General features: G+C 39.3%; 1 protein-coding gene across 1 annotated transcript in view; it reads right to left on the reverse strand.

The window, feature by feature from the left end:
- MYH15 (myosin heavy chain 15) overlaps positions 1-13,573 on the reverse strand; it is a gene marked incomplete at both ends in the record, with an annotated part of 154,377 nt that overhangs the window by 115,540 nt on the left and 25,264 nt on the right. Inside the window, 3 exons of the mRNA XM_080799011.1 lie at positions 1,089-1,207; positions 10,359-10,497; positions 11,770-11,873. Of these exons, the coding sequence (XP_080655137.1) occupies positions 1,089-1,207; positions 10,359-10,497; positions 11,770-11,873 (362 nt within the window). The remainder of the gene's footprint in view (positions 1-1,088; positions 1,208-10,358; positions 10,498-11,769; positions 11,874-13,573) is intronic.

The raw sequence follows: 13,573 nt of genomic DNA on the forward strand, positions 1-13,573 counted from the left end.
CAGTGTTCCTTATGTCCCCTAACCCTCAGATTCCCCAACTGGGAAATCGGAGCAGTATGCCTTCTCCCTTTACCTCTGAGTGCTGTTGTAAGAACAGAAGGAGACGATGCCTGTGAATGCTTTAGACATACTCCATGTGATCATACCATTCCCTCTCTGCAGAAAGACTATATTTCTCAGCCCCCCTGTAGCTAAGGGGGTCACCTGACTAACTTTCACCGATAGAATGGTACTGTTTGGGTAGCCCCAAACAGTAAAGGCGGGTGTACTTTCTCTACAAATGATCCGTTCACCGTGAGCAGCAACTTTGGAGGCCATGTGTTCCAGGGGGCTGAACTACACACTGGAAGAAGGCTGTCCATTCTGTATTGGACTTGATTTAAGAGAGAAATGTATAGTTTACTGTCAGCTGAGATTTCAGTGTGGACGTGTTTCTGCGGCATGGCTACCATACATTAGAGACGTAAATTATTATTTTGGAATGCACTAGCACACTTAGATGGTCTCATTACCCGGCATCCCTGGGAACATTTGCTGCATTCTGACAGAGCCTCGGGATCAGCAGTCCTCAGAGCATTTGTTATTTTATCATTAAAACAATTCTCCTTGCTGTTGCACAAAAGCTACCTGACCCTCCATCTCTCATTTCTGCTCTTAACACCCCTCCTTCAAATACTAACTTCAGCCGATATTTTAAAACCCTATCTCGACTACGGTGTCTGTTACTCTAAAAAGTCAATATTCCAAATAGGAGAGGGGGGATGCCAATTTGCTAATTTTCCTCATGTCAGGAACTAACAGCTTTGAAAGCTTCTTAGCCGGACAACAAAGACATTGGTCACAAGTAAAGGGCTTGCCTCCACCCGCAAAGAGACTTGTTACCTATGGGAAAAGTATCAAACTGTGTCTTAAGAATCCGGAAAGATTCTTAACCCAAGAGCACTTACTGTGGTAGGCATCACCAGTGAAAACATTCCAAATACTCCTCACAGGAGCTCTTAGTTGCTTTTTTATAAAATAACAAGTACAATATGTATACAATTATTACAAGATCATAGAGTCATAATGCTCTGGAAATATCACCTTACCTGTTCTACATTTTGACCTCTAGTAACATATTCATTCCCAACTTTGATTCTAGGATGGATCAAGCCCTTTACCAGCTCAGAGGAATTAATGCCCAAGAGGAAAGCAGCTTTGTCAGCACCTGGTCAGAAGAAAGGAAGGAAGGCAAGGAGGGAAAGGGAGAGGGGAAGAGGGGGGAAGGGAAGGGAGGAAAAGGGAAAGGGAAACATCGTTATAATTCATTCCATTGGGCGCCTGGGTGGCTTAGTGCTTCAGCGTCTGCCTTAGCTTCAGGTCATGATCCCAGCGTTCTGAGATGGATGCCCACATAGGGCTCCCTGCTCCACTAGAAGCCTCCTTTCCCTCTCCTACTCCCCCTGTTTGTGTTCCCTCTCTCTCTGTGTCTCTCTCTCTGTCAAATAAATAAGTCAAATCTTAAAAATAAAATAAAATAAAATTAATTCCATTATAAGAAAGGGGAGCCCTCCTACACTGTTGGCGGGAATGCGAGCTGGTGCAGCCACTCTGGAAAACAGCATGGAGGTTCCTCAAAAAGTTGAAAATAGAGCTACCCTATGACCCAGCAATCGCACTACTGGGTATTTACCCTAAGGATACAAATGTAGTGATCTGAAGGGGCACATGCACCCAATGTTTACAGCAGCAATGTCCACAATAGCCAAACTATGGAAAGAGCCTAGAAGCCCATCAATAGATAAATGGATAAAGAAATGTGATATATATATATGTGTGTGTGTATATATATATATACACACACACACAAACATATATACATTGGAATATTATAAAGCCATCAAAAAACCCCAAAATCTTGAAATTTGCAATGACATGGATAGAACTAGAGGCTATTACGCTAAGCAAAGTAAGTCAATCAGAGAAAGACAATTATCATATGATTTCACTGATATGAGGAATTTGAGAAATAAGACAGAGGATTATAGAGGAAAGGAGGGTAAAGCGAAACAAGGTGAAACCAGAGAGAGAGACAAACCATAAGAGACTCTCAATCTCAGGAAACAAACTGAGGGATGCTGGGGGATGGGAGGGTAGGGAGAGGGTGGCTGGGTGATGGACACTGGGGAGGGTATGTGCTATGGTGAGTGCTGTGAATTGTGTAAGAGTGATGAATCACAGACCTGTACCCCTGAAACAAATAATATATTATATGTTAATAAAAATATTTTAAAAAATTTGTTCCATTGTAGGCAAAAAGACCCCCCAGAGAATGAGAGGAGGGTGTGTTTAGACAGATGTAGCAAGATAGACTGTAGTTTTGAAATAAAATGTCTGAATCCTAAATGTTTAAAAGACTTTAGTTCTTGGAAATGCAAATCAAACCACAATGAAATACCACTTCACATCCACTAGACTTGCTACAATCAAAAAGACAGACAATAACAAGTGTTGGTGAAGGTGTGGAGAAATTGAAACTGTCACACATTGTTGGTTGGAACGTAGCATGGTATAGCCACTATGGAAAACAGTTTGGCAGCTACTGAAAAGTTAGAGGTATTGAAGGAATCAGAAATTCTACTGCCAGGTATAGACCTAATAGAAGTGAAAACATACGTTCATACAAAAAATTGCACACAAATATTTCTATCAACATTATTCATAACAGTCAAAAGTAGAAAACCCAAACATCCATCAACTGATGAACGGATAAACAAAATGTGGCATAGAGATACAATGGAAACTTTTTCAGCCATTGAAAAGGATGGAAGTATTGATGCATGCTACAACATGGATCAAACCTGAAAATGTTACACTAAGTGAAAGAAGCCAGAAACAAAAGGCACACACAATGTGTGATTCCAATTATAGGAACTCCCCCAAATAGGCAAATCCAAAGAACAGAAAGTAGCCTCTGTGGTTGCTAGGAAGAGAATGGGATGGGTAGTAACTACCAGTGGGTACAGGATTCTTTTTGTGTTATTTTTTCTCAAGTTTTTGTTTAAATTCCAGTTAGTTAAGATACAGCATAGTACTGGTTGCAAGTGTAGAATAGGAACCTTTTTGAAGTAATGGAATGTTCTGGAATTAGATAGTGGTAATGGTTATACAATCTTGTGACTATGCTAAAACACACTGAGCTGTATACTTTAAAAGGGTGAATTTTATGGCGTGTGAATTATACCTCAGTTGTAGAAACAATCTACTTCTTGATACTGGCCTTCTTCTGAAAAGAAATATTCCTCTGACAGACATGGAAAATCTTATCTTTATTATTTGCCTATTTTTCCCTTCTACATATGTACTTGTAGATTCTTTCAATGAAACAGGGACTTGGGCCATGTCATTTGAGAATTCAAGACAACCACCAGTAATCTACATAAGCCGGGACCCTTGTGTTTATAAAAAACCTTTTCCTGTGAAGTCTCTGATTGCTCCATAGTGCCCTCTGCTGCCCAACAAGAATACTCACAACCCACACAATGACATTTTTCTAAAACAGTGCTTCCATTTTCTAAGGAAGTGGGGGAAGAATGAGTGTTATCAAACAGTAAATAAGCGTGTATCACATCTCTTGCTTTTAAAAATGACGATAATACAAGAGAAAGCTTCAGGCAAAAAATTATAAGCACATTTCCAATTGTAGATTTCTTCAGTTATCAAACAAAAGGAATATTTCACTCGTCTGAAACTACTGGAGCATCCTAGATTTTTAGATGAATTTTGATATATGCTAGTATATCTGATGTAGTCACTTTGTAAAATAATGTCTTACCATAGAGGGAAATGCAGTCTTTCCTTACCTCACTAAGAAGCACAAGATTTCCTGAGCAATAACCACAGACAGGGAATAAATTAAAAACAAAAAACAATTAGAGAGCTAATATGCCATTTGTATTATCTATATCCATTTCCTTTTGTGGGCCTTTGAAATTTTCACAAAGGCTTAAAAAGCTTGAAATGTTTATTTGCTTCTTAACTAAAATCAATACATATTATACATACATTTCTACAAGCTACACACCTACTCTATGTCAGTGATAATGGCCCAGGTACTCAGTTGCTATGAAACCTTTCAAAACGCAAAGCCTATTTGGGAAAATAAATGGAAAAATCAAAAGTAGAGCAGACGTGTTCATCCTATGCTGAGATATCCGTGCTAAGAGTGCCATGTTCGGAGACAAAAGCATGATTATTTAAAGTGGAGAATCCGGTGGATCCAAACCATGCCCTTTTTGCACTGGAAGGAACTTTAAAAAGCACATAAGCTAGAATAAAAATATTTAAAAGAAAGAGAAATGTAGTGTGCCTGATGAATCCGAGTGAAAATGAATACTAACTGACAATGTGAAAAACGAACTATTCCACAGTATCTGTTTAGGAAAAAAAAAGACAGGAGTTCAGTTTTCTGAACTTCGGAAGCATTCAGATGGACAATACAGGTAATAATAGCCTCAAACTCGTGCCTCCTTTTCCCAGTGTTAAGGACAGTCCTTTAAGTCTATTTTTATCCATGAACAAAGGAAACCCAAATTCTCTGTACAATATCCTAACTTAGGCTCTAACAGAAATAGCATCCAACATTACAGAATTATTTCCCACCCATTCCAGAGACAGTCAGGTATCTGCGGAGAAGTAGTATAGTTTGCATTTATCCTACAGGTGTATATCTTTATACATTCTCCAGTTTTCTGTTCTGTTTTGTTTAGATAGAAAACAATAGTCATCTCGTTCTAAAAAATAAATTACTTCATTCGCACTAAGTTTCACAACCAAGGTGAAAATAGTTTAAGTCTATGAATAACTATCCATCTGACATTTAGGAAATGTTTATTATGAACACAGCAAGGTCGGTAAACACATTTTCATCCCATGACCTGATGTGTTCTCAAAGAAGGCTTTATGAGATTCTTACCATCATGCCCCAGGACCTTGTGAATAAACCCATGGATTTTAATTAGGCTGTCTGAAAGTTTAGCCAGAGCAGGTGTTCTCAAACACTGGCGTGGATCAAAATAGCCTGGAGAGCTCATAAAGGCACAAAGGACTCTGTTTGCTGAAGGTGGTTAGGGTCTGGGCCTGTTTCTATCGTGCTTCCCGGGTGATTCTGACATACATGAAGATTTAAGAACAGAGTCCATATTATAGTGGTCCTCAAACTTGGCCGCACATTGGGGTTACCTGGGAAAATGCTGAAACAGACAATGATGCCTGTACCTACCCAGATTGGTCTGGGTGAGGCCTGGGCTCCATCAATTCCAAAGCTCCTTGGGTGATTCCAATGTTAAGCACAGTTTGAGAGCTACTCTCTAGAGAATGGTAGCCAGGTCTAGTAAATACATTTTTTTTAAGATTTTGTTTGTTTGTTTATTTATTTATTTGAGAGGGAGAGAGAGAGAGAGAACACAAGTGAGCAGGGGGAGGAAAGGACGAGGAGAGAGAGGGAGGAGGGAAGAATTTCAAGCAGACTCTGCACTGAGCAGAGAGCCTGACACAGGGCTGGATCCCAGGACTCTGAGATCATGACTCGAACTAAAACCAAGAGTCAGAGTCTTAGCTGACTGAGCCATCCATGCACCCCTAGTAAGTACATTTTGAAGTCAAGAAGATAGAATGAAGTCTGACTTTACCTGAAAACAAGTAAGGGGGTAGAGAAAAACAAAAGAAAATTTTCTCCAACTTTACAATTTCATCCTAGTTCAATCCCATATGTAAACAATCAGATATAAAGAAAGGAACCAAGTCCAGTTTTGTCAATCCACAACCTGGCTAATGTGGAAGAGGGTTAAAAGAATGGATTTCAACTGTTAGCCTTTTATGTAGGTTTATAATATTGTTTCTGAGCTGTTCATAATTCCCTAATTTATTGAAGAAAGTTTACTGATCACTTGCTATGTGCAAGGCCTAAGTGCTAGGTGCTATAGCAAAAGAGATAAACGAGACAAAAAGTTAGAAATCAAGGAGTTTATAATCTATGAGACCAAATAAAACAAACAAAAAAAATAACAAGTCAGTAAAACAATTGCTAATCAGAGACAAAGAAATCAATTATTATGAAAGTTTAAAAGAAGGAGAGATCCCTTCTAGACTCCCTGATCAGGGAAGCTTTCAAAAAAGAAATGGTATTTGATCTGAGCCTTGAAAGATGAGAAGAGTTTTAATAGGCAAATACAAGAAGAACAAGAATTTCTGAGACAGAACAGCATGACTTATAAGCATTGCAGTAGGAGAGAACCTGTATGGTCAAAGACTAGACCACAAAGTCAGGGAGTGAGCACTAAACTGAGAAAAGCAAGTGATTTCTGGTCACAGAAGGCTTCTGATGCCAATCACTATAAGGGCTTCATTGAATAAAGGGGAAACATTAAAGAGACTTTTATCAAAGAAATGGCATAGAGTCAGGCTTCACAATGATTAATTTTGTGCACATATGCAAGACAGACCAGACCAGGAAGAGAGAAAGTGAACCCATTGTAAGATGCCAACATGCAAGGTGCTGATGGTCCAAATTGGTAATAAGAAATGGAGAAAGACTGAGAAACATGACCAAGAGGGTCCTGACATGAGAAGTAGAGGAAGGAGCATGGGTTAAGGGTTTGGTTCTATAAGGCTGTTACTCCCCCACTTCAGATGCCAGTTGTAAGTCCAGGTTGTCTCTTGGGCTATTGACTCACAGGCAATAGACTCATGGCTCCAGTGACCCCCTCCTTGGGTTCAGTTAGTTTGCTAAAGGGTTCACAGAACTCAGAGGAACATTTTACTTACTATAGCAGCTGTTTGTTATAAAAGATGTAACTCGGGAACAGCCAGATGGGATAGAAGGCAGAGGGCAAGGTATAGGAAAAGAGTGCCGAGCTTCCATGCCTTCTCCAAGCACATTTTCCTCCCCAAATCTTCATGTGTTCACCAACCTGGAAGCTCTCCAAACCTGTCCTTTTGGGGTTTTATGGAGACTGCATTTTAAGGACATGACTGGTTAAATCATTGGCCATTGGTGATAGAAATCGATCTTTAGTCCTCTCTTCTCCCCGATTGGAGGTAGGACTGAAAATTCCATCTGTCTAGCCACATGGTTAGTTCCTATGGTGACCAGTCTGGATCCTTAGGTACAGTCCAAAAGTCACCTCATTAACAACAAAATCACCTGTATTGCTCTCATCACTTAGAAAATTTCAAGGGTTTTAAGAACTCTGTGTCAGAAACTGGAACAAAGATTAAATATAATTTATTTTATTATAAATCACAATATCACAGTAGGAGATAGGATTAGAGAGATTTAAGAAGTATCACAGAAGACAAGGAGGCTATGATGAGAACGTGGGGTTTAAGAGTGCCTGGGTAAGTCAGTCAGTTGAGCACCCAACTCTTAGTTCTGGCTCAGGTCATGATCCCAGGGTCCTGGGATTAAGTCCCTCACTGGGCTCTGCACTCAGCATGGGGTCTGCTTGATGATTCTCTCTCTCCCTCTACCTCTGTACCTCCCATGGCTTGTGTACACACACACACACACACACACACACACACACACACACACACACAAATAAATAAATCTTAAAAAAAAAAAAAAGGACTTGGTATTTAAGTAAGATGGGAGCTATTGATGAGTCTAGAGTGAGGAGAAGACATGAACTGACCCATGAAAGGATCACCACTGGCTGTTCTGTGCAGAACTATCAGTAATAAGGCAAGGGTGAAGATAGGGAGACCAATAAAGAAGCTACTGCAATAATCTGGTAAGAAACAATGGCTCAAGCTAGATGGTAGCATTGGACATGGTCTTGGTGTGTAAGTAGTGATGAGTTTTATATATATTTAAAGGTAGACACAGCAAGGCAGAGACAAAGGAGTTCAGGATGATGCTAAGAGTCAGGGCAACTGAGAGAATCCAGTTGACATTTACTAAAGACTGAGAAGTGAAGAGTTGGTAGCAGGGGCAGAGTGAGGTGAAGAGTTCAATTCTACGCATGTTGAGTTTGAGATGATAACCTAGGAAATGGGCAGAGAAAAGATTCAAGAATGGATCCCACCATCCCAACAGCAGTTAGAAGTGGGAAAGATGAGGATGCTCCAGCAAAGACTCTGGGAAGGAACCACCGGGGAGATTGGATGACATCAAGTGCATCGCTTTCTTACATGTATTTTCCGATACATAAGCATTCCTAGCTTTCTTAATGAAAACAATTCCTCAAAAAACTATTTCAAAGGGTGGGAAAAGAAAAAGAAAGACAAAAACCCCAAAATAAAGCAACAAATAAGATGTCACAAAAGCATATTTTAATATGTTAATATAGAAGAGGTTTATATAACTCACAGGTCCTTTACTTCATTCTCATCTGTGCTCAAGTGTTCTCTTCCCTGAGGGGATTTTCTGCCGCTCTATCTACAAGAACCCCCTAACCCCTATTATCCTTTATTCTTCTGCTCTGCTTTATTTTTTACATGATGATTTCATGTGTATTTGTCTGTTTATGTATACTATTTACCTCCCACATTAGGCAGTCAAGACAGGGATGATATGGTCTCAGATATATCCCCAGCACCAGAATAGTGCCAGTCCTGTGCACTGACCTCAAAAATAACTTGATGAACAATAAAAAAAAAAACAACAAAAAACAAAAAAAACAAGCAACCCAATTAAAAAATGAACAAACTACTTGATATTGATATTTTTCCAGAGAAGATATATAAATGGCCTATACACACATGAAAAAATACTCAACATCACTGATCACTAGGAAATGCAAACCAAAACCACGAGGTACTACCTTAAACCCATTAGGATGGCTACTACAAAAATTTTTTAATAGGAAATGGTAAATGTTGATGAATATGTGGAGAAATTGATATCATTATGCATTGCTGGTGGGAATGTAAAATGATGCAGCCACTATGGCAAATAGTATGGTACAATTCCTCAAAAAAAAATTTAACATACATTTACCATTTAATCCAGCAAGTCCATCTCTGGGCACATATAAAAGAACTGAATGTGGGGACTTGAATAGATATTTAAACATCAATGTTCACAACAGCATTAATCACAGTAATGAAAGGTAGAAGCAACACAAGTGTCCATAAATGGATAAATAAAATGTGAACTATACATACACTGGAATATTATTCAGCTTTAGAAAGGAATGGAATTCTGACATACCTTGAAGACATTATGCTAAGTGAAATAAGCCAGACATAGAAGGACAAATACTTACATGAGATACCATGTAATTCATAGAGTAGGCAAATTCATAGAGACAAAAAGCAGAATAATGGTTGAGAGGGGTGAGGTAAAGGGGGTAATAGGGAGTTATTAATAGGTACAGAGTTTCAGCTTGGGATGATGAAAAGGTTCTGGAGATGGATACTGGTGATGTTTGCACAACACTGTGAATGTCCTTAATATCACTGAACTACACACTTAAAAACAGTTAAAATGGTAACCTGTATATATATATATATATATGTGTGTGTGTATATATATATACACACACACACATATATATTTGTGTGTGTATGTATATATATAAACATGCGTATATGTGTATATATATGTACAACATACATATATGTGTATATATATTTTTACAACTGAAAATATAAAATTTTTAAAAATCATTAAATTAAAATTAAATTTAATTAAATTAAAAATTAAAATTAAATTAAGTTAAAATTATTTGTTGAAAGATTTGAATGAATGGGTTTCCTCCTTGTGTTTTAGTAGCTAGGAATTTTAACATTGAATGAAATAATTATAATAACTATACTTCCTTCTTTTTATAATTGTGATTTTCTATTTTAATGTTCATTTTAGACAGATCATTCATTGTAAGAGGACTCAAATCTTCTAGTAAGCAGGCAAGACTATAGATATTTTCATGTGAATAAAAAACAAAGGCAGATGAAGCCGTTGTGGTCTCAACCCAATGGAAACTCTATCCTTGGAATTCTAAAGATCTTTGTCCACACCTCCATTATGTCCCTTAAATACATCTTCTGGGAATTTGCTCCTTTCTCTGCTTTTCTCAGCGGGCTTTGTGCTGACAGCAAGGCTCTCTCCTCATCATCAAGCCTATAATACCCACGTTTGGCAAATTTACTGGCACTGTCAATAATTAAGGAATGCTTCTCATTCTGAGATACAAGAATTATGTATCAGAATGGTGGTTCAGAGAATAATTTTGAGAAGCTGCCATCAAGGGAGGTTGCTGATCAGTTTCATCATTTTCAAAAAAACAAGAGGGGAGGTAACTACAAGGAAAGGGAAGCAAGCCTGGGGTCCGGGAACTGAAGAGTCTGTGCCATGGCCTCAGAGTAATTCTTACTTTCTGTGCCATCTGCCTCCACTCGCTCTTCTCTGGGATTCTGTTTAAATTTCATGTTTCCAAAGTGCATGATGGCTCCAATGAGTTTATAGGATCCATGCTTCTCATCAGGAAGAAAGCCCAAGATGTCCATGGCCCGCTGTAAAAAGAGAAACAGATGGCCATGTCTTCATTTGCCTAATGGCTGCAGTCAGCACCTCACCCCCGCTGTGTGTCACACCTCCCTACACTCCACGGGCTGTCAGAGGGAATGAAACAGATCGCCACAGCCCCGAGGTGTGACAGCTCTGTTCAAAGCAATGCAAATCGGCTCTGTTGGCACTTGGTCACCCGCAGTCTGCTTATCCCTTTAAACGAGAATTAGGAAGGCTTGTTTAACTTCCAGTAGTTTTAGAACTTTCCTTGGACGTCCTGCTCCCCTCCTCTCCCTTCCAGCCGTTGATCATTAGCTGGCTCTATGAGGTAAATTATTTTGCCTTTCATCGTTATGGCAGGAAGTAGCACCAATATCGGATGGGTTGCTTATCTGGGGGGCTCCCATATATCCCCCCAAATTTATTCAAAGACTGGCAGAGGGAAGTGTTTCAGAAAAGAAAAACATCATGGCACAGAAGAACCACACCCTAAGAAGCAGAAGTGACGGGATGTGTGTTCTCACACACTCCCAGAGGGTAGACATTGGTGCAATCTTTCTAGTGGTTAATTTAGCATATGTATCAGGAGACTATAAAAAATTCATAATCCTTGCCTAGTAATTTCACTCTGGGGAATGTAGCATAAGGAGAATCTAATATACGGAAAAAGCATTTACCTACAAAGATATTTACCACAGTAGAAAACAAAACAAAATCTTTGAGTCTAACAATAGGAGAATGGCTAACTACAGTGACTACATTATAGGACAAATGTCTGGTAAAATATTAAGTATTCATTTAAATGTTTATGAAGAGTTTGTATAACCTGAATAATAATAACCTGAAAATGCTTATATTATAGGATTAATCAAAAAAGCAAACTGTATACCGAATACTATATGCAGTGTGATTGTGGTCTTTTTATTAAAAAAAAAAAAAAAAAAAAAACACCAAACCAACTATATAGTAGCAACCCAAAAAGGAAGAAAAAAGAACAAAGACTATAAAGACCTATACCAAATAAAAACAGTGGTTGCTATTGAGTTGAAATGTCTTCCTATCTTTCCAGACGTTCTAAAGTTACCAAACTCACCATGTGCACTTTTACAGTAAGTAAGTAAACTCAGAACGGACACAGACCTAGAGGAGCTCCTTGTACCCTCCACCCCCCCAAAAAAGAAAGTGACTTTTCCAGGACCCTTAAGAGGAAGGATCTGAAATGCTGCCATTTCTCACTGTCATGCCCAAACTTTGCGCTGGTAATTAACAAGCCTTACATCAGTGGCCAGCAGTTCTTCAGCATCATCCTGGCTGTCCACAGCAATGACTCCATGAGAGCAAAAGGGAAAGTCAGAGGGATTTTCAGACACCAGGAGCATGTCTGCAGTGGGAAAACCTTCAGTTAAACAGTTAAAGAAATCTGCAAGGCTTCAGAAAATAATTGACCTATATTCACAGTTTACTCTTACAGCTGATAGCACACTTGTAAACAAGCCAAAATAAAATCCATATTCTACAGCCAAACCTCTGCAATCAAATTTTGCCCTCTATTAACTTGTCAGTCATGTGTTAATGCCTCCCGAGGGAAGACCACGCAGACCAAATCCTAACACAGAGTCAATCGCAACAGCTTGAATGGGTGTGAATAAAACAGATAATGCATGTTGGCAAAACTTTGAAAATGGGAATTTGGCCTAGATACACGGTTGAGGGCAGAGGACAAAAAATGTTTTGTAAAATCATAAATATAACAGGACTGAGTTTCAAAGTCTAGGAAGTGGGCAGTCCCTGGGGTTGAGCGCCCCGGGAACACCAGCAATGTATCCTGCCTTATCACGTCCTCCCTATTAGCGGAGGCTGAGGCTGTCTTTCAAGGAATCCATAAATCAGCCTCTGTGTTCAGTGCTGCGCCCAATGTGTCTAAGGCTCCTGACGTGATTCACTTAGTCAGGAAACATAATGCAGGCGGAAGCTAAGGCAGGCTGTCAGCACCGATCAGCAAGGGACATTAGCCAAATCCTATTAACCGCTTAATGCCTCACACTGGCTCCCTGGGAAGTTTCTTTGAGCCCATTTGATTTTTGTATTTATCACTCAGTGAAGTGAAGCTGCTATCCTCGACCCCAGATCTCAGAAACAGAATGCACTTCCCCAGTGTTCGGGGCAGCTCTGTTTGGAAACAACCCGAGTGTCCATCAAGAGTTAACAAACTCCTGTGTGTCCGTACAACAGATTATTGGTCAGCAAACAAAGGACGGAACTGTGGATATATGCTAGAGGATGGAAGAATCTCCAAATAATCATGCGGAGTGAAATAAGCCGGACGAAAAAGTGTATACACTGTGTGATTCCATCTTACAAAATTCGAGAAAATGCTGTCAGATCTATAGCGACAGGAAGCATGTTAGTGGTTGCCAAGGGGCTGGGTGGGGAGGGGAAGCCTCAGACAAGTGAGAAAGGACAGAGGTGGAGTTACAAAAGAACAGGAGAAAACTTTTGAACAGATCCGTGCGTTATCTTGATGGCTGTAATGGTCTCCTGCATATGTCAGCATTTACATTTATATCGACAACACTTCAATGAGGCTGTTTTATAAAAAAGTTAAAAACTAAAAAGAAATCGGGCTAGCCCAAAGGAGATCAGGTTGAAGGCAAGTACTAGATATACAGCATATATATTTAATAGAAATATAATCCTCAAAGCCTTATTTGAATGAGGATTTAAATGTCCCTAAAATGGTCATAATTCCCAAGAATCTCTTTGTGTTCTTTCTCATGCCTCACTTTCTATCAAGAAACATTTGTTGAGCTCTAGCAATGTGCCAGGCATTAGCGTAAGTTTTAGAGATCCGTCAGTGGGATGGGGAAATCTCCTGTCCCCATGAAGCTTCTATTCTAACAGCAGGAGACAGAAATTTTAAAAATAAGTAAAATGTATGAAAAGACATGAAATGTACAATGTTAATAAGTGCCATGGAAAAAAATAGCAGGGAAAGGGGATAAAGTGTATCGGCAATATAGGGGTACCTGGCCGGCTCAGTAAGTGGAGCCTGCAGCTCTAGATCTCAGGGTTGTGAGTTCG

Source organism: Martes martes (genome assembly GCF_963455335.1).
Source record: "Martes martes genome assembly, chromosome: 1".
Taxonomy (NCBI): Eukaryota; Metazoa; Chordata; class Mammalia; order Carnivora; family Mustelidae; genus Martes; species Martes martes.